General features: G+C 30.1%; 1 protein-coding gene across 1 annotated transcript in view; it reads right to left on the bottom strand.

Annotated features, from left to right (window-relative positions):
• Nucleotides 1–942: 942 nt before the first annotated feature.
• The window catches only part of LOC125065140, a 56,040-nt gene continuing 33,352 nt past the window's right edge, over nucleotides 943–23,630 (bottom strand). Inside the window, exons 4-7 of the mRNA XM_047672604.1 lie at nucleotides 19,749–19,900; nucleotides 18,347–18,402; nucleotides 15,843–16,816; nucleotides 943–1,029 (exon numbers count right to left, since the gene is read on the bottom strand). Coding sequence (XP_047528560.1) covers nucleotides 988–1,029; nucleotides 15,843–16,816; nucleotides 18,347–18,402; nucleotides 19,749–19,900 — 1,224 coding nt within the window. The 3' untranslated portion in view covers nucleotides 943–987. The remainder of the gene's footprint in view (nucleotides 1,030–15,842; nucleotides 16,817–18,346; nucleotides 18,403–19,748; nucleotides 19,901–23,630) is intronic.

Here is a 23,630-nt window from a genome sequence, read left to right as displayed (position 1 = left end):
ATATAATTCGTATTCAGAATCTGTTTGTAATAATGTCTTTTAGGTTACTATTTCATAAGTTTAGAACGATTTTATATTTCGAATAGATTGACAAATAGTATATAACACAGCTATAACTCAAAACAAAAAATATACGACACATTATATAACGTATAACATACTGAATTTTATTATCTTTAGCTTTAAACTGCTTAACGACGCATTAAAAATACATAAACTCTTTAAAAAAACCAAATGTAACTAATTAATAGTTTATTTTGTTTCTCCGCAGACTTGCGTCCGTGCTGTTTTATCTCCCGATGCAAAAAGAGGAGTGTTGTGTGTCTGTGCATCGTAGCGAATAACAAATGTACCGACCGATATTCGTTTGAAAGATCGATCTAGAGTGTTCGCAACTGTACATAGAAGATTTGTTTAGCTGTTTGAAGATAATCAGATATTTCCTATTTGTTGAAGAAATCTGAGCACCCTCTACTGTTTTATTTCTAATGTAGTATTCCCTGCCCATATATTACAAATACATATAATGACAATGCCCTCGATACCTTATTGGAGTTCATTAGACTGTTCTGATTATTTCAGCCGGGAACTTTTTTTTTTTTATTTATGATTTGTTAATTTTTTTTTTGAGCTCTACTGCATTACATTTTAATGCCACATTAATTTGTACATCAACAAAATTATATCACTAAATTCCTATTTATTCATAGTTAATTAACTTAATCACTAATACTCGCTTCCGTCTCTGTGATTGGTTCATATAAATAATTTTCATCCGATTAATAAAAGCAAATATAATTAAAACGGAAATAATTATGATATTTTCGAATAAATCACAAATTTATTATAACAACAATGTTTCGAAACTGAAATAATACGTTTTCAATACACAGACCAGTATAATGTATATGACGGTTTACGAAACATTTAATTTTCACTTACGTTTATTTGTTGGTGTTGTGGCTTGGGAAGGTGTGCTCGGAGACTTCACGGGCGGTCTTGACAGCAACACATCGTCTGATAGGTTATCTGTATGAATTAAAAAGGAAATTGAATAAACTATTGTTTCACTTAAGTAACTCACTTTTTTTATTAACGGAATATATTTTAGTGTGAAGTGAAATGAACAAACATCCAAGCCGATGCACATTAAAGGTTTTTGTTAATTTTACTATTTATACCGACAATTAACGCTTGGACAAAAATGTATATAAAATTTGCTTAGTAATAATAAGATCCGATACGATAAAAGTACTGGCTGCTCTTACCCTTTATATGTTTTTTTATGATTTCCTACACATAAATTAAACTATAGCCATAATTTCCTATTTAATGTAAGAGTAAGTAAAAGGTACCATGGAAAGACATACAATGACGCTGTTTTTGGTAATTCTGGCACTTACCCAAGAGTTTTTCATACAGAGGAATCCATAATACAATTTAATACTGAAGAAAAAAGCAAAAAAATCCTAACTTTATAGCATATCGATTGTTTGAGGAAATGGTGTGACGGACAGGCATACATTTTCCATTTAATAAAATGTTATTAAATGGAAAATGTATGCCTGTCCGTTTGGGCTTAGGAAGGCGGAAGTTTGGGATTATTTGTAGAGTTTACATTTGAAAACTAAGTAATGACTTAGTTTTCAAATGTAAACTCTACAAATAATCCCAAACTTCCGCCTTCCTAAGCCCAAACAAGTCTAGAAAGCGATTTAATTTTAATAATATTTCAGGTTTATTTTCGGCTTAAGCAAAATAAAGACTACTAAGATGCGTTTCGGGTTTTTAGTAGTGTAGTTCCTGTTGTCGATAAAACGTTCACTCTAGCCTTTCAATAATTGAGATCAAATCAAATTTTAGTTTATTCATAATATACAAATGAATATTCCATTAATATTACTATTTATACTAAATTATGCTTAAACTATCACTGAGTTTTCATATCATTCCTATCCAACACTGTTCGACATCAAATATTAAATTTACACATTTATCATTTATTAAAATTAACTATTTATTTATTTAATAATGAAGTCTTGGTGGCTTTGTGTAAGCCCTTCGTGTAAGTCTAGGTAGGCACCAGCCACTCATATATTCTCTCGCCTAGCAGAAATACTTAATACTGTTGTGTTCTGGTTTGAAGGGTGAGTGAGGCACTGTAACCGCCTGTGCCTAAGGTATAATGGAAGTAATATAGTTAGTTCCCAGACTGATTGTGCATTGGCTATGTAAATTATCATACGGCGCTAAAGTCGATGAACAGTGGTGACCACTTACCATCAGGTGGCGTATTTGCCATATATGTATAAAAAAATACGAACATCAAAAAAGTACTTTCACAAAAAAGGATTCAGTGTTTAAATGTATCTCTAATTACTGAAGAACACAGCGCAAATATTATGTATGCTGTGTCATGGTCGATAACATTTATTGTATACCTAAAATGAACGAATATCATAACTAATTTAAACTAATTATTGTGTCACATTGAGGTAATCACATTACTAATAAATTTCATACATTTCAACAAATAAACTACAGTAAATTATAATCTCACTGTATACAGTCTAAGTATGCATAGAAGACAAAAATAATTTATACCAAATTACGAGAGATTTATGGGAGAAATCTATTCACGTAATTGAACCATAAATATATATTGAATGATGGAATATATTTGGCACATTCTGATAAACAACTCAAAACTATGAAAGGAAATACTACCGCTAAATGTAAATGAAAGCTAAAACAATCGGTATCCTAATTTTGCAATGCAGCTGAAAGCTGATCGATACACAGCTGCGCGTTAATTTAGAACATAATTACTGTTCTGATAAATTGAAATATAGCTGATTTCTCTGAAAGTGAGCTTACAGGATGTTGATTACGTCTTTTTTTATGTAGGAATCCAGACTGGCGAAAGGGCCACCTGGTATGTTGCCATCACGCCCTATATACATTGACACTGTTAGAAATATTATTGTCCATTACAATGCGCAACCAAGATTGGTCACAAATATCTTATGTTCCTTGTAGCTGTAGTACACTGATTCACTCGTCCTTTAAACCGGAACACAGCAATACAAAATATTGGTGTTTGGCCATAGAATATATGATGAATAGGTAGTACTACTGGCTGACACAAAACCCTATCATACAGTTAACATATTTGTATCTCTTTTATAAAGTATTGTACAAACTATTAAAAAAGGATACAGGTAATCCATTATCATTCGAAAATTCGTAAACTGTCAAGTGCCACCTGTGTCTGCCAATTGCTGAGCTGTCACATATTCTCGATCACGTATAGTGTGAATGAAATAAAACATTTCCTCAGGCCAAAATTGGAAATGTTTACCGGTAAACATATAAAAGAATTCCAACTTGAAAGTTTTATAAAGTTACGATCGTGCTTAGAATCGATAATAGTTCAGTCGAAAATCAGTAGAAACTGTGATCGACATTATTTTCGATCGGCATAAGAGTTTTTATTGTACAGTCTATTTTATATGAAAATGTTTAATTATCAAATCGAATAACCGAAAATAATCGCATATTTTTCAATATTAATATTATATATAAAATGAATGGAATAAAACGAATATAATTCGAATGTTGCCTGTTCAATATACACAATAATACTGACAAATTAAATGTTATATTTAAAATATAAAATGTTTAAAGGTTATATATACAAAAAACATAAACGTATAAATTGATTAAAACATCAAACATTTTTAAGGGTGGTGCTTCTCATCTTAAGTTTGTTTTATCGGCTCAATTAGTATCTCACCTAAATGATGGAATTTCGATGGAAGTCGATAATTTAAGGGAAAGTGGATAGCTCTCGAATAAGCAATATAATTTCAGCAGATACGATTGATAGTATCGAATTGGCTTGTTGTTCGCACCAGATCATTGGGCGAAATTAATCCGTTACACCTCCATTACCCAATATCGAATATTTTCGAATAAGCCTTCATAACGATCGAGGGGAAATATTCGTTTCAATTTAATGTTTACGGAAATCCTTAAGCGCTTAATGGAAAGTCAATATAGTACAAATTATAATTTACAAACAATACATATTTGTTATATTTATAATATTTGTGATTTGTTATTATATTTAAATGAAAGGGTATCGTATAGATAAATAGATGAAGGATAAAAGTACATGTAAACGAAAAATCTTTTAAACTGATTAATAATTTATATGTTATATTTATGTAGTTACTCAAAATGAGAATAACTTATATTCTCAGTTGACCCTACTTTGCGATTCGGTTGTAGGATTACGTTCAACGTATGATAGTCGTGTACAATTACTTAATTATTATTGTTTACTGCAAATATAGAAGCCAAATCAATAAAATCATTATTTATATGTGAAAGAACGTAACTATTGCTCAAATTTAATTGAAAGGTGGTCCGTTAAATATTGTGTATAAAATTTTTCATTACAGCTATAAATGTTGACGTGAACAAAGTCGCTAACACTGAACCTACTTAATTAGTCACCGTTTGATATACAAGAAAATACATTTATTTTACTTTCATTCATAAATACAAGAAAAAAAACAAAATCTATAACTTAAAAAAATTTAAAACACGACATTACTCACCAAAATAACTCGATTATTCGTCGCTAGCGTAACATAACATATCCGTCAAAATGTCATTTCACGTGTTAGACCGCGCGTCGGATTCCGCGCACACCGGTCCACTGTCACAGGGCAAGCCCACAGTGACACTTTCTGTATGTAAATCACAATAAAATACCCGCTTTGTTCGCTGATTACGACACGCTGTACTAAGCACCGGTCATACCATCCTAAACTCGATCAATGTTGACATAAAAAAGGCGAATGTAAGCTCGAATTCCCTGCCCCATATCAGTTACACACAGCTTCGTACGATATATGCCACAATGTTTATTAGGTACTCATACTTATATCTTATTGGTACTTTAAGGTAGAACGATTGAGCTATTTCGTATTGAAAAATAAATTGTAATAAGATTATTATAGAAATCGTTAAGGTTGAGGTTCAGAAAAAATATTCCATTGAAAGTTTAAGGGTTGAAATTAGGTTTTCAATAACAAAAGTCATAAATAATTTAGTTTAATATGTTGGGTATTACATATATAAAAAATATAAATTTCTTCAAGTCAAAGATCTTTAAAGTTATTTGATGTTCAGATTAATATACATTTTTACAATTATATTACGAATAAGAATTTTCTACGACAAAATCGTTAAAAAAGAGCTAAAAATAATATTAATAAAATAATCAGTTTAACGTGTCGCGTGTAACTTTATTGTTTATTCTTATTATCAACAAACACTATGAGGCTTATAAATCAGTGCGTTATATTTAATGATTCTATTTAAACCATGTTCGAATACAAAACAAACGAAAATTACGGTAATGCACACTTCCGTGCGTGTCGTCAGTGATTGACATACAATATATTGTCCAAAGGCGAGGTGCGGCGATTGTCAGTTTAACTGTACAAGACCAAATAGGTAAATTCTGTTCTGACCACTCTGACCATCCATCACTCGACTACGTGTCATGGTCTGTTCCATTCAACTTCATTTTATTAAGCGATCAGAAATAGGTCACGTAAAGTAAGCCTAGTGTAATTTATCACTGAAGTCAAACTTCCTAATTACAATGAAACGGGTATCGATTTTTTTGTCACTTTGTTTTTGTTTTAATTTTCGATTACAGTTATCGTATTTTTTTTTTTCGATTACCAATTTAATCGAAAAAAAAATACGTTTGTTTTTTTACATATTTTTTTGTTTAATTTTGCGTAAAGGTTGTGAAGGTAAAAAGTTTTTCATTAATGTATAAAAATACTTTAATTTCTGCAATTAAATGACTATATAACAATTAATTATAATGTTTTGTTTTTTCTTTAAATGTAAACACCAATTTGTCTTAATTACTACAAATAAAGCTAAACAAATTGAAAGATCCCTACAGACTAATTTCTTTGATCCCATTAAGTGTAATCTTCAAGAAGAGAAAACCGATACTCTATCTTAACATTAAAGATAATCAAACACTCCACATCACGAATTTAACATTTTTACTACAGTATTTAGTACAATTTAGAATACATTTTCAATAGGAATATGTGGATTTGTAACTAAATTAATATCGAAATACAAATTAAACTTTAACAAATGAATGTAAACAGCTGTTGGCGTGTTCGGCAAAGTCAAGACATCTGTCTCTTTATTCAATGAACTAAATTACATAACAACAATTCGATTCTCGTGGGAAGGCAACACAGATTGCTTTGTCGTCATATTAATAGGAAATAAATTAATTATTACTATTGACCATTGCAATAACAACAGGAATAAATGAAGATTTGTTTTTGAGAAACCATTACATTTGATTAAGTAAGCAACGTTGATAATATTTAATTTTATTATATTATTAGTATAATTATATTCAAAGATATAACATTATAGAATTATAATATCTAGAATTTATGATGATGATGATGTCTCGCCCGACTGATTTTGACCACGACGGTTATTCTTAGTCAGTAACCATCCACTCGGACATAGTACACTTGCGTTTTCTCTATTCCCTCACTCTTAAATTTTGACTGACGACAATTCGCTTAAGATGTTATCAGAGGAATGAGAGTGTGCACATTTCTTAATAGGTCCAGCCCGGGGCTTGAATCGAGAGCCTTGGGGGTATGCGGCCTTATTAGCTAGCCACTACACCAACGAGAAGTATAATGCTTATAGTATTCAAACAATAAATAGTAAAGTAAAGTAACCTGTAAAACTCCCACAGCTAAGGCCTCCTCTCCTTTATGAGGAGAAGGTGTGGAGCTCACTCTACCAAGCTGCAAGCTGCTCCAATACTATTTGTTGGATACACATGTGGCAGAATTTCATAGAAATTAGACACTTGCAGGTTGCTTCACGATGTTTTCCAGTGATACAAGCCTGGGTTTGTTTTTTTTATAACCACTAAGCCATAGCGGCTTGGTCGTCATAAAAATATATTTATGGATCTTTTGCACATTTAGTCTTTCAAAAATACACATTTATTCTGTGTTGTGAACCGAAAAAATTATATTCACCAAGAAGAATATTATTCGAATGAAGCACAGGTTTTGTACATTTAGATTCTGAACATAAGAAATACAATAGGTGTTCTGATATTATATTCTTATCACGTTGACGTCACGCCCTTAAGCTACTGTCTTGTATCACAAAGTTAGGTGTAAGTTCTGGATGATGTTGCAACCATGCGATAGCTCGGTTAAACGTGGAAGGAATCAACAAATTAAAATGATTCGTGATATAAAACGAAGAAATTTTTTACCTTAAAATATTTTTCTTTTATATTTTGCCCTCATATTTTGGGTAAGTACGTACGTATAATAACAATCGGCCAATGCTCACGATAAGTATATTTCTGTAGGAACGTCATATATTTTTTTACGGATTTTATTCTTAATTATGATTATTATTAATATTATCAATACGAAAATATCTTTTTAGTTGTTTTCTCTTTCATGGATTAACAACAACACTTTTTTTTTTTAATTTAGTATGCATCCAAATAGTTTCCACGGGAAAATCGTGAATATTGAATCAGTTGTGCAAGACATCGATTGTCAGAAATGGAACACACGTTGTATAGTATCAGTGGAGCGAGGAAAGCACTGAACCAATCAAAGGGCGGAACTGTGCTTGTCACGTTAACGCGATGCGTAGGCGCACCCTTTGCGTTTTATTGTGCAAATGCCGCGTATTTTATTAGTCATTATATATTTATATGGTATAGATTAATGTCAGAGTTGAAAAGATAAATATCAGTTGAGCAAACATGAATATGGCTAAATTGTATCCTAATATAATGTTAAAGAGACAGCTAGAATAATAATATTAAGAATAAATGGCTAATACCACGGACAACGAGCTAATACCATGCATACATAATTTCTAAAATTTAGATTATGAATCTAAATAGTATTAAAAACGTACAGATACATTAAAAATATACCTATATAAAATAATTAAACATGATTTATAGTATAAAAACTGATATTGTTTATTATGAATGAAATGTATTTTATATAAATTTTTGAAAAGAAATAAATCGTTTTTAATTCCGCTATTACTACTACTTTGTTTTATAGAATCGGATTAAAAACATAGCCCAGACAAACTCAACAAAGTGAGGGTGCATTGACTTAGCAAATAAATAGCTTTATTACGCAAGTAACGTTCATTTGCTAGAGATCATTCAATATAACGCGATTATATTTAACTAATAAAAGAAATTTCCAAATAACAGACTCCTGTATGTATATATTCGTAAACACGGAGAAAAAACAGGTTTTTTTTTTAAATAACTAATGTTATTTACCTATAGATTCATAATATAATGTCTAAACATTTTTAAGTATAATATAATTTGTTAGTTATTCATGAAATAAATATATGTTTTCTTGGTAATATGCAAGTAATAATTACAAAATTTATTCCAATACGTATAATATTCGGGCTGGTACCCTTTGACGTCATTCCAAAAAGCCAAGCTCACATTTTCAATACGTCAAGGACGATGAAGGGTCTCTTTATCATATTTTTTGCACATAAAAGACGGGAAGGAATAGTACGAAAGTTGCACACTCAGCAAGGATATTCAAAGTGCCTAGAGTCCGGAAAGTAATTGTATTCAGAATCGTCAACATGTGTCTGAATAATATATTTTATTTTTAATATATTTTGACTGAATATATTTGTATATATGTATATAAAGAAACGACTTCTAAATATTACTTGACAGCACTATACTTTTTAAGGAGAAGTAAGAAGCTAATTCAAGCTCACTATTCCAGAGTGACTTGTAAGAAATACATGTGACAGAATATGTTTCGAGGCTTGCATCACCTCACAACATATTTCTTTCAAATGTACACGATAAGTAATAATTATAGGAATAAATAAGCCAAAAAAACTCAGCAGCGGTTACCCGAATTTAAATCCAGTAGTTTAGCGCGTTTAATCAAATTTAAACCAGTTCCCGTGATTTTTTATAAAACAAGTGAAAATATATTTGCGATTTATCTTTATTGAGTGATTTTGTTATGAAACTAAACAGAATATAATTATTTTAATTTGATTTCAGAAATGTTAATATTCAATGTCACGACTTATCATCGTGTTGATCCTTATCAAAATCCGTATAATATTTTATACGTAATTGTACAAAAGTAGTGTGACAGAGATATACGGATATCATTTTTAAGTCAACATTCTTACCTTCTAATAACAATGTCGATTCTCACATATTTCTTAAAAGATTTTTAAGTAAATATTAATAATCATTAGAATTTAGTAAATTATATAATAATATAAAGGATTAAGAATTAAAAATTTATAATAGAAATCACTGTTGAATTCACACCCTTATCTACTTTAATTGACACTTCAGAACATATCCTTTTCTAATTGGTTTTCCCTTGTCAGTAATTTGTTTTTACATGGTCAGACATGTGTTCCCCGGAACTTGTATTTAAGTTATAATGCTTCAAGGGTATTATATATACGGACGCGCCCTGAATTAAGTAAATATTAATCATACATATTAAGTAGTACTTATTATTAAAGGCAAGCTAAGTTGATATAGCATTAAACGCCTAGAATGCGTAACCTAAATTCATATGAATTTCTATGGTTTATTAACAATGTGTATGCATATGATGTGGGCTTTAGTAAGATTATTTAAATATTAATACCAAAATATTCTATATCCTTGTCTTATACTACCTTTATGTCAAATTACATGGTCAGTTTATAATATGTGTTTATGGAATGTGTATATTAGCAAATGTTAGTTCGTGAATGATTTAAATAATATTTACAAATTATTGTATACTTTATTTTTATGTGACTTTACAATGAAACATAAATAAACTTTAATAGTACTTTTTTGTTTCTGATATATTGAAACATTCCTCGTTATTGAGATAACGTATTGAACGTTCTTACGTAAGCAACTATTGAAAAATGATAATAAGGTTATTAAAAATGTGCACAGAATAATTGAAAAACAAAGAAAATGTATTTTATAATATATATTATAATTTATCGACCATAGCAACAATTTTTTATCCTTTACTTTCACGAGAAATATATTAGATAAGTTCATTTTGAACAGCTATGATCCGGTTAAGATGAAAAGTATGTTTCTTTATTATTCATTGCAAAGAACCCTTGTACGGTGGTAAATGATAATTGAGTATGTGTATGTACTACATATTTGTACAACTTATTAATCCATAAATATTATATCGATAAAAACCTCAATATATCTTTCAATAATTGCACTGAAATTACTCATATTCGAAAAAATATATGGAAAAACATAATGTATCATTCCAGTAAAATTATTTATTTTGTAGTATACTACTAAAAAACGTAACTCTATACTCTAATATCAAAACATCAAAATAATCTCGTATTCCACCTACAGCTTTTTGTTAATATCAAAAAAATGTATAGCGTTGGACTGTTTGACATATATATATATAATTATTTTACATAAACTTTCAGTAGCTAGGCAATGTCAATTTATTTTGATTTATTCATTTATTAATTTGTAAAAACGTATCAAACGAACAAACAGACACTTTTGCATTTATATTATTTGATTATTAATTTTTCTTTGCAAGCATCAGTGTGTACTTCAATGTTCACTGAATTGAAATAAAGTCATATGAATTTATTTAATTTTAAGTATCAAAATATAATTAATTCAAGTACATAAGCCCGAAAAGAACTAGCTCTTTATTTCACTGTGAATCGCAATTATTTTCACTCAATCGCCAATTCTGAATGTCAATTAAAATAAATATACAGAAAATAGACAAATAAACCGACTCTTAATTTACGACCTTTCAGACTCAATTCGGTACGTACACTTTATTTAGGTAATATAATTGATAGGTCATTTTAATTTTTATATTTTGAAATAATTAAAGTTTTATGTAAACTAAGTATTTTTAATAAAAGTTGCGAATCTACAGTTATTTAATTAAAATAATATATGAATCAAAATAATATCTACCAAGTTGTAAATTTAAAAGTAATTAAAAGATAAGTATAACCTAACGATTATTTATTTAAGTGATATTTTGAAAAAAAAAAAAAACGAAAAGGATGGCAGACTTGTTTAATGTGTAACTGAACTTTGTTATGTTCGAAGTTCAAATTCGACATTCGAGAAGACATAAAAGTATTGAGACAGTTACGACAACAAGAACAGACTTTTGTGACTTCTTATTCGATAAATAATTAATAATGTCAGAATCATTCAACAGAAACTATTCATTTTATTACAATTGGCACGACAAATATATTTTTATCATTTACCAATAAAACCTGTATATTCAAGCACATAAAGCTGCGAAGATTTGACCTTTGGTGGTCGCAATAAATAACATTTCATTCGGTTACTTAAACTCAATGAGGTCTTGATCAAATATGTCTAATTATAGTATGAGGAACTTGATATTATGATATTTCCTTATAAAAATTAATTGTAATAATTATTTTACTTTATTCGGGTATTTATTTTATAATTTATAATAAGGATGTTACGCCGGTTTGTTTAGAAGTAAATTAAAATGTTGCCTTTTTTTTAGGTAAAATAAAGTAACAGACTGTATTTAATATATATATATATAATAAATTAAAGTAATTTCCCACTGCTGGGTTGAGGCTTCCTCTTCCTTTGAGGAGAAAGTTTGGAGCTTATTCCACCACGCTGCTCCAATGCGGATTTGGAGAATATACAGATTGACAGAATTCGTTGTAATTAGACACATGCAGGTGTCCTTACGATGTTTTCCTTCACCGAGATTAATTATAAAAACAATTAAGCGCATAAAATTGGTGCTTGCATGGGTATGAACCGCAATCGTCGATTAAAATGCACGCATTCTAACCACTGGGCCATCTCGGCTCCATATATAAGTGGACAATGTCAATCTGCCGCCAATCACAGGCTTAGAAAAGTTAATACTACACTAGAGTGGTATTTTTATGCCCTGGCCAAACTTTTTAGTACGATTAAGGGATAAACATTTCTAAAAATAGTAAAAATTCTATGTAACCGCTTCCGCATAGACAAACTGTATTTGATTATTTGAAGCGTGTTACATATATTATGTAACACATGTTATGTATTATATATGTTGCAATATTTTTTTATCCATTTATCCTTTATCATCTCCTTACCTAGAAACCTAAGGAGATGATACGCTCTATGATGATCTAACTTTCACATTTAGAAAGTTCATTAATCAAAATTTAAGAAAATATCAAGTTTTAGTGTTTATTTTAATATGTGAAAATACTTTGTACTTTAATATTAAGTTATAAAGTGCATTGCTTTTGATACTAACCTCGACGTTCATTTTTCTTTCCATTTGCTCTCGCGTTCTTTGTCTTTGAGTACCGCTTTATATTACACGTTAGACGCTCAATTACTTTCAGAATTTTTTTACTAACTTTGTTAATTGTTCGACGCTTTGGATCGCTATATTTCGTTCGTATATCGCTCCCGACAGTTTTCTCACACCCCGAGTCGGTACTGTCATCTGTTTCGGTCGCGGAGGAATCAGAGGGTGGATGAAAAACATAAGGTGTGTTCGCAAAACAAGGCGAATTCATCTTTAAAACCCGAATATCACATTTATACAACACTGATTTTTAGCTTATTATTTTTTTAAATGAAGATGAGAATAATAGAAACGACTATTCAGATCGATGTCAGAAAAACGTTGTGCTAAGTCGGCAGTAGTAATACTTAAGTATTTCGGGTGCGTGCCCAGGTCGCCATCAGAGTGTGACACCGCACCCAGGCTGGCCCAAGACCTTGGTTTGTCTTGTTGTATTTAGAGCATAAACGATAGTTATTTGTTATTAGATCATCAGTGATCTATTTACTACGATATGAGATGCATAAGATTGTACTGTTAGTTTATCTACTGGTTTGATAAGATTTGACTTATTCTTCGTTTATAGGGAATATTCAACTGTGACCTAATTATCGCTAATGCCATTATTTAAGATTCTTTGATTTATTAAACATTTCTGCCCTAAATATTTTAATATTAATAATAAGTATAAAGTCCATATTTATTTTATAATTTATAGAGTATTTCGTGTTAAGTTTTATCAATCTCTATTTTCAGATTTACGCTTAATTGGAGGGGAAAATAGGTTGATTAGTTTTACTTGCAAAAATACCTTAGAAGGTTAAGTCAAATAACCATAAAATCAATAGTTTTTGAGACACGCATTAAACTGACTTGGTACCGTAATATCCAATAATTCGAGTAAAATAAAAACGAAAACTGCTTTAATGTTTAAAATTCTCGATTAAAACAAAACCAATGAACGCTATCATTTAATCAAACGTCACAATATTCATAATGCGAAAAAATACCGTAGTCAACAGTGATTTGATAAAAATATTGGAACTAACATTTGAAATTTGATAAGAAATAAATAAGCGTAAAGAAGTGTACTAAACTATTTTAGCCCTTAAACAAAGCGTACGAAATACAACACTGGTAATTCCATTACCTACGAATTTATCGGGAAGTTGACTCGGAGGCTCGGATTTCTATCATCATACTTACGTTCAGTTTGAAAATCTGCCAAAGCTTAGCGGGTGAAAGGGTATCAGTGAAATTAATGAGGCCGTAGAAATTCGATCTCATTTAAATTCTTTGTTAAAAATAACAAGGGTTTCGGTGGGACCCATCACGAGGAAATAGGTACTGGTTAAATTAAAAGCAAAGTTAGAAGTAATATTACTTCAGATATATTATAAATTAAATTTACTCCTCGAACAACTAGTTGGTTACGTTGATTGTAATATTCAAACAAATATATTTTTATTCTTCAGATTTTTAGACTTAGTAGAAGATATGTAATTTAGCTGTGATTATGATTATGATAGCGTGATTATAATATACGTAAGTATTAATGTTAAAATTACAAATATGTCAAAAGTTCTGCTTGAAATTAATAATTAAACTTTTCAAATGATTCCAAAACGTAATTTTGATTTCTTTGTAAAATATAATAGTAATACAAAGCGTGTACATGAAAAAATTAAAACTGCATGTACCTAACATACTTTATGTTTAACTTTCATGTACACATTTTGGAGATTACCCATTTCTCACAATGTTTTCGTTTTATCTATAATAATGTTAGCAGTTTTCTGTTAAAATATTCTGCCTGAATAATATTAGGATTGCCATGCCAAGCGACCTCTCTAAAAATACGGAGAAAAATCTCGGGAACTCTCGGTAATATTTATTTGTCACTCACTAACAATAAGACCAATAGAAAAAGGTAGACGAAGTATGTAAAGAAACGCTTTCCATGAAGTGAAGCATAATTTACAAAGTTATGATCTCGTGTCGCAAAATATTAAGCGAATTAAATAAACTAGTTCTTTTTGCTCAATTCTTTTCAAAGAAACGAAGTTTTTTTCATGCATTTAATTATAAGTCAGCCTTATTAAAACCGCCCGTCAAAAAAAAATTAAAATTGCTTTTATAGTTAATAATAATCTAATAAAAAGAGCATGGCTCAATACTATTTATTGGATTTAAATTTAAAGTACTATTTTTATAAAAAACCTCACCTTAGTTCATATTTAAATTAGGCATTGTGAATTATTAAACGAAACTGAATATTTTTATCACCAAGCATTGAAAGTACTTACTATTATACACAATCCTGGGACGCAAATAATTTACACTTGTAAGAGATCCTTTTAAGAATTATTTATTAAAATTACCATATACTTGGAAGCCAGTTAAATTATCTTTTGTGTATAATCATTGTAGTTGTTGATATCCATTGGTATTTTATTATTATGTAAATTTCTTCACATTATACAACACTTTTTTCCATATTCATTATTGTCATTAAAAAAAATTCACACCTAACTGATACGAAAGATAATTTCGTAAATAAAGCAATATTCCAATTATAGGTACAGTGAATCTCACATGCCATAAGTATTTTTTATTTATACCATAAACTTGTGTCTATACATGAATTTTATTTCTAAAATGCACGTTGGTTTTATATTTTTGAGGTATGTAACTGATTATTTTTACAATATTTTAATGGTTTCAATTGAAAACAATGAACAATTTTGATGTAGTAATGTGTAGTGTCTAGATATTACATATCGTATTAATTTACCTTATCTGTAATCTGAGATCATACGATACTAATTCTATATCAGAATAAATTACAAAGTTACACTTTAAGTATTTCCCGTAAAGGAAAATCATATTTGACTAGAAACTTTTACAGACTTTTTTTGTTAAGAAATTGATTTTGAAAACACAATGAATAAGTACGTTAACATTTATTTGCGAAATATATCGCTTGCGGCGACACTAATAGTGTAATGTTACAATTTGAAACATGCAAAATTTAAGGTGCAATTAATAAATAATAAAAAGCAAGACTGTAAATCTAACTGAAAAAGAAAAATATGCAAAATATAATTATTTGCTAACTCATTGAGAAGCTTTTCTATATATATATATATATATATATATATATATATATATATATATATATATATATATATATTATAATATCATCATACATTTAAAAAGCGAACGTTATAGTTCGAACGGTTCAGGGTTATAAATGTGCAGTGTAAAAAATAATGGGCTACACCAGACAATAGTCGTTTACTTCATAAGCTAGTATATATTTACAAAAATAAAGTACTTACCTACATTATATTCCTCACAAGCCGATTGAAAAGTCGGCGTACGAATACATCCATGACTGTTATCGTCTTGTTCGACTTTACTTCTATATGAATCTTCGTTTTGAATTGTCGTAGGAATTATCCTTTCATTCGTGCTATTATGCAGCGATGATCTCTCTTTTGACACACCATTTATTTGATTATGTTCGCTGCCAACTGAGCCATTAAGCGTTATTTTCTTTATCGTTTTTATTTCTTCAATTTCATTAATTTTTTGCTCGGTAATCGATGACTGTTTTATTACTTCTTCATTTACTCGAAAATCACCATCACTTTTTGAATAATAAAGTTGTTTTGATCCGATACTAGAAGTCCCATTAATTTTATCACTGGATTTGTATTTGTCGCTGAAATTATTTTTGAGTGATTCGAAAGGATTTTTCATATTGTCCTTATCTAAATCACTGTTTTTCCTAAACTCTTTTGACTTCATCTGATCGGAGAGTGAATTATGTTTTTCGTTTGTAAATCCTTTTGGTGAAGTTTGTTCAAAACAATTATCAACTTGTATGTCATGTATAGTCATATTGGGTATACTACTTGGTCCAGAGTCAAATTTCTTAGAAAAAAATGAGGATAACTTTAAGTCATGATCGTTGTTTTTAGTATAGGAATCAGACGATCTATTTATTGGTCTATTGTGTAATGAAGATTGAGCGTTTGTGGTTTTTCCGTTCGGGATTGGAAGTTTAGAAGTACTTGTGTAATTTGGTAACGTGGAGTAGAAAGGATTAGTCGGATGAAACTTGATAGGTTCCTCCGGAGGAACGATGGACTTTACAAGCGGTGTTGAGTTTAGAGTTGACAATGGCGAGTTAAGCGATCGTATCGGAGACGAAAGTTTATTGTGCGGGGACTGTGGCGGCCGGATTGTAGCGTAGACAGGCGCTTGTGGCGTCGCTCTTCCGCTGTTTATCTCCGAAATTAGTTGTGAAGGTCCTGAAACAGAACAGTTTGTTGTAGTATAAATAAATAATTATATTAACTAAAATAGAGAAATGTGATATATCTTGTTTCATATAATAATAATAGTATTATATATTTTTATCTGCAAGAATACTAACGTAATTATATTACGTTTAACAAAGTTGTCTTTCATAAATATAGAGCTTAAAATTCAATTTAAATTTCTTTAAAGTTGGGGCGTATTGCTTCGCTTTAAATTAGATTTCTTCGTGGATATTAAATTTCCTTCCCCGCACGTCACGTGTTTCCGGAACGCATCGCATGCATCTGATTACATTAGGCTATTTGCTGCTAAAAAGCGAGAAAAGACCCGTTTTATATTTAATCTTATTCCATCTATAAATGTTCTTAAGTAAAATATTCGAATACACAAATACCGTAGCGTAAAGGTTTAATAAAATTTTACTTATAAAAATTAATTTACGAAAATGACAATTGCTATATCTATCATGAATAAAAATAATTAGCTTATTTTTATTTAACAAAGTTAATTTAAGACTACTGAGGATATATTTTTTTGTAAGCCACGGTATTTTCACTCCTATAATTAGATTTTTTATTTAATATCCAGCTTATATTCGTTATCAAAATAACGATGACACCGAAAATCGCTACTATTTCGAAAATGAATTAGACTTTATGCATTTATTATATCTTTTCGTCTGATGAGTCTTTTTTGCCCACAATCGATTATTGTTCGATGGTTTGATGATTGCATTTGATAAACGTGCATATACGTGATATTGGCGAAATAATCTGTGCCCTATTTGCACAAATAAAAAAAAAGTGCAATGACATTTAACTGTAATAACCTCAAAATTTATATATATAACAAAATAACTACTAACTTATATACATAAAACATGGGATATTTATTTGGAAAAAATATATGTGCAATTCAATAAATTAATACATATAAATTTAAGTGATAATAAATTGGTCATTTTAAAGAAAAATCTATTTTAGCTGTGTGCTATAGTGATTATTTAATCAATTTATTATTATGTTGCTTATTTATGTCAAAGTCAATTATTTTAAATCTTATTATCTAAAACAAATGAGCGTAATCAAAATAAAAAGATTAGAACTCGTAAAATATATCCCTGTGTATAAAAGGATGTAAGTGTTGTGAATTTATACAGACGTAGTGGGTCATCGCCCTTCAGCGGTTAGGATTTCAATGGGGTGCTACTCATTACGATTAAAAGGGGAATATATGTATAACTAAAGAAAGGTAATATTCTAATTAGTATAAAAAAATATGCAACAGCCAAAACTAATGAAATTAGAAATATTAAATTTGGAACAAGGATTTATTAATTTATTTAAATATAAAAAATACCGTACTTTGGGACGGACACCTATTACACGACAAAAAAAGATTGTGTCCTCTATAAGTTAATTCAATTAAAAGGAAAGGTGACTCTATCTTCCAGCCTGCAAAGTTATTATTAAATACTAATTAAAGTAGTTTTACATTCCAGAAAATTCCTCAAAACTTACTTTTTAACTCGGTAGCTTTTCCAATAGATCTTCTTCGCGGTGACAACTCTCTGTCTCTGGCGAGGAGAAAACTTAGATTAAAACATGGGAGTAAGTTAATTTCATGAGGTTGTATTTTCTCTATGTAATACAATTATTAAACAGAATAATAAATTTATAAAAATATCGGTACAATATGCAACGAATTACATATAGATCTTTTGAATTATAAGTTAGAAGTTAGAATAACGCGTTAATTATGAATAAAAAATAAATGCTCTTGGAACTTTGTTTTCCAAAATTTATATCAATTGATGACATTATAGCTCGTCAATAAATACGAAACTAAAGGAAAAAACGAAAATCAGATTAACAAAAACTAGCGAGCTGTTTGTTTTGCTTACTTTGGTATGTATAGGTAATATATATTATTCTAGTACGTTTGTGCAAATTGTACATTTTAATAATTTATTTCTTGATAATTTTTCATTTTAATTCAATTGAATTTAGGAATGTTTGATTTTTTTTTATGTTTATTCGTTGAAAATGTTCGGTATATTTATCATTATAAGTAAGAGAAACAGATATCGAATCATCTACAAAGCATAGATAATTCGATCCCGACCACACCATTTACCCATTTCCAGTCATACGAGACAGAGCGACATTCATTAAAGCTTTGGGTTCAATCATTTCCCATCTCCAAAACAGTTCGAGTTCAAATATCGCGTGAAACGAACGGGGATTAACTAGATTAAAACGAGCCTCTGATACAGTCGCTCGCAAAATGTCGAGTTCAAAGCTTGGAAATAAGAGTAACTCTCATTTAAAAATGTTGCTGTATTCCACGATACTTTATTGTCTACGTCACTTTGCATCCCTCTGTCTCGGTGTTCACTACTTTTGCACTTGACTGTACTGTTATGCAAATCTAGAGCGCAAATGTTTGCATTTGTATCTCTTGATTTTACGTAAACTTGTCGCTTTTAAAAGAGTTTATATTTTTATAATTTAAATAAAACTTTGTATTTATCTTAAACGTACAATAATAATATTAAACTAAATTATATAATTTCGTAAGTTTCAATTACTCGATTGATTTTGTCACATTAATTGATGATTGAATTTACGGAATATTTACTGCAAATACGCTAGAGATCTGGGCGTCGATGTTCGCTTCTAACTAATATTTGTGCATACGGGTGCTTTTCGTGTTTCGAATATTCGCTCACGTATGTTTCCGAATGCTGAACATACCCTATTACTTTTGTTTTTAGTGTAAGCGAAACTATATCTGTTCATATAGGCAATTATTTTTTAAGGGATAGTTCATGTAAACTAAATCCCGTGCATAAGATCTCATGAAAAATAAATTCGACAGTAACCGTGACAAGTAAAACGTGAGATTGTATTAATCACTCACTCGTTCAAGCCGAGTTTTAGTACGGGTCCAGCGGAGCGCAGCATTGCATGAGCATCAGCGTTACTCATGTCTTTAGTCTGCTTGCCGTTGATCGAGGTGATGACATTACCCTCGCGAATCCCACTCAATGAAGCTTTCCGACCGGGGTTCACCTGAAACATAGACCATATAAAATAAGTCATACTTTTAATGGTGAAATAAATGTTACAAGATACATGCGGAATCTAGCTCCTATTCTTCACTCATATGAAGCTTCACTTGACTCGTCGTAAAATGTTTTATTTCGCAACGGTTAAATTAAAACTACTTCCACTTATGCATATTTTCATACTTTAGTACTAATGTACTCGGATCTTTGAAACTCTTTAAACTTTATTTTTTGCGTTCAAAATCCTAGCACATTTATCATGTCGGGTCTGATAAACATGTTTTATGTCATAATTAACCATAAAGGAATTATTTTATTTTATTTTTGTATATTCTTTGACCTGTGTATGTGTTTCGACCTACCCTACCTCGTGCCCATGTTTCAACTTATAACCATTTTACTTTATGTGGAATTTGAACTAAAAATTCAATATAAAATCGTGTTATTCATTGTTTTGTATGTGATAGGTTGTCAGAATAATTAAATCAGCGTGTGTAAAAGAGTAAAAATCCTTTGTAATATTTACTGTTGTTTTTATTTCGTTAGTATAGTTATTTAATGTTGGTTAAACTTTGTCTCCTTTCGTAGTATGTCTTATCAATGATGTCAGGATGGGAAGTCAGCGTTTAACTGATTACCCGCAAAACAAAGTTTATAAGTACGGCCGTAAATTCTAAGCATTGTTCTACAGTTGTTAGTACTGGCTTTAAGGTTTTTGACCTCTTTGTAGTTTCCGTAAACCTAGTAGGTAGACCTTCAAGTTATAATAGGTGATAATTTTTAAAGATTTGTAATAAGTTGCAAAACGGATTAGGGCTGCAATGATTCGTTTTTTATTATAGTATCAGGGACTATGTGCAAAAATGAGTTCCTTACCGTCTAATCGCTATTAGATGGTAAGAAACTCATTTTTCGCTAATTTTCTAATATTTTGTAAAATAAGTAGATGGATATGCAAATGAGCCACTTGACGGTAAGTTGTCATCACCACCAGCCTTACATCACCAGTGCGCCACAAACACAGATTTACTCAACAATCAAACCGGATTATAACAATACTTAGTATTGCTGTTTGGCGGTAGAATACATGGTTGGTACCTACCCAGACGTACTTGCACATAATCCTACCGCAAAGATACCGTCTTCTTCGATGAAATATCAATATAAAAAATTAAGAATAGGTCTGAGTATAATTAACTTTATCTACACTGTTCCTTTAACGACTCAGAATCATACAACCCTTTTTTATTATAAAAAGAAACAGATACAAAGAATTCAATACATATTTTTGATATACATTTTTAAAGTCCTATAATTTTGCTTTAAAAGATTTGTGACATTCTATTGTTTGTAAATCATACTTGGTTAACTTTTAATGTTCTTAGAAAAAACGTGTTTTTGACGTTATACCAACAAAGCATTTTTACTGATACAGAGAGTAACTACTGAGTTTCATGCCGATTCTTCTCGATCTACATTCCGAACCGGTGATAGCTTTACTTTAAATCGTTTGTTAAATGACGATTCAAAAGTACTTGTAAAAGCCTACTTGAATAAAGTATATTTTGATTTTGATTTTTTGAAGTTGGTTTTAATCCAATAATTTAGTTTTGAAAGCTACTAAAATAGAATGTATACATTTTACCATAACTAATATAAATAACAACGTCTCAAGTTAACGTTGAATAATAGATGTCTTAGTGTAACGGATAACACCGTTTTTTAGCAATCACTTTAGATTCAAAGCTCTAGCGCAATTCTAATTTGGCACAATTTGGAGATTCCGTTCTCAGTTCCGCTGCATAAGCAGTTCGCATAAATAAACAGCAAACGAATATCGATACCAATTGATTAGAATATCTTTAAGTATATAAAGCAGTAAAATTTGTTTGTTTATATTTAGAGTGTAATCTAATAATCTGTAATATTTAGAGTGTAATGATTTAATTCTAAAAATGTTTTTCACTGGTAGAAAACTTAATTATTCCAGAATGCTATAGGGTATAACTTGTATTTATATCATATAATTTTCGTGGAATGATTTTGTGGAAATAACTAGTCTAGTGTTCAGCGTTATCCCAAAATTGTTTAATATTTTGGGATAACGCTGAACATAGAAACTACATTGAATCAACAAAGATCGATTATTTACAATCTCTGAACTCGAGCGTTTAGAATCGAAGGCATCTCGACTCCCTTCGAAATGTCTTCAACAAAACTGGAACACCTATAGTGTTATATAAAAATGTTAAGTATATCCACATTAATATTGGTTAAGTTGATAGAAAAACTGACAAATATAGAATAAATACGAGAAGTAAAGAAAACCTTGTAAGCCCAAGTTTTCAGCTCCGCAAAGTCGATTCATCCTTCTTTTTGCAAAAGTTCGCTTCTATACTAAAATTCCGCATAGACTTTTAGCTCAACGCATTAATAAGTTTAAGTCGCATGCTAAAAAACATTAATAAATATGACTTACACGCTACACACTTAAAGATTTTTCAGATGATAAAAAAGTTGCATTTACTGTTTTTTTTACATTAACAGCCTTCAGCTGGGCTAAGGCCTCCTCTCCCTTTGAGGAGAAGGCTTGGAGCATATTCCACCACGCTACTCCAATGCGGGTTGGTGGATACACATGTGGTAGAATTTCGTTGAAATTAGACACATGCAGGTTTCCTCACGATGTTTCCTTCACCGCCGACACGATAGAATTATAAACACAAATTAAGCACATTAAAATTCAGTGGTGCTTGAATACGCGATCATCGGTTAAGATGCACGCGTTCTAACCACTGGGCTATGTCGGCTCGTGCATTTACTTAATGTGTTAATAAACTTATTTTAATAGGTGGAATTCTTAGTAGAATTATTTATATTACGAACCATTCGTTACTTTATTTGATCTTCTCAGGTCAGGAAAATCATTAAAAGGAAGAGAAAAGTTTGCCTTTTTTACTAAGTTCTCTTTGACATATTTTTTAAATATGTTTTTTTTCGTACGAATAATCAATTGTTATATAAATAATATTAATGCTACTTTATGCAATAGAGGATTTTCATTTGATTTGTTTCAATTTATTCTTCAGTAAAATATAACTGATAGTGTATTTTTTTCTTAGCACTACTAATTTAGTTTTGCATAACAAAAAGCACATGTCCGAATAGGACATAGTACACGAAGAAACCTTACTACATATATGTGTATATGAAACCTGTAAGAGACTTGGTGGCATACAACCCAAAACGTTTTCTTTAAGAATAGTCCTTTACCCTATATAGAGTCGTGCGAGCTATTATTACTTTTCCTCTTTAAAGGAGTGAGAGCGTTTATTAGTATTATGAAACACGTAACGCATTACACGTATTACACGTTTGAGCAGTTCGCGAAATTTTGATAAGGAAGATCATTTCAATACAAGTTATATTATTTAATCGATAAGACTTTAATTCCTTTAATATCTTTACTTTTTTGGAATAATATTTTAAAAAAAAAGACATGGAAAACAAATGATGCCATTATCGACTGCAATAACTTCTACCGATAATGCAATCCAATGTGAATGTTACCCATAAAAATAATATCATTATACGGATGCAAGCGGACCATAATTATGTAGAGCTCGCTTCCCCGCAGCGTTTCATATTTTACATGAAAACAAACAAAACGCTGACGTAGTAATTTAAAACACAACAAATAATTCTCGAAAATAATTTGTTGTACAAAAATTAAC

The sequence above is a fragment of the Vanessa atalanta genome, chromosome 7 (assembly GCF_905147765.1).
Source record: "Vanessa atalanta chromosome 7, ilVanAtal1.2, whole genome shotgun sequence".
NCBI classification, from domain to species: Eukaryota; Metazoa; Arthropoda; class Insecta; order Lepidoptera; family Nymphalidae; genus Vanessa; species Vanessa atalanta.
The sequence above is the reverse complement of the archived record's forward strand: the minus strand, read 5'-3'. Positions and strand labels throughout refer to the sequence as shown.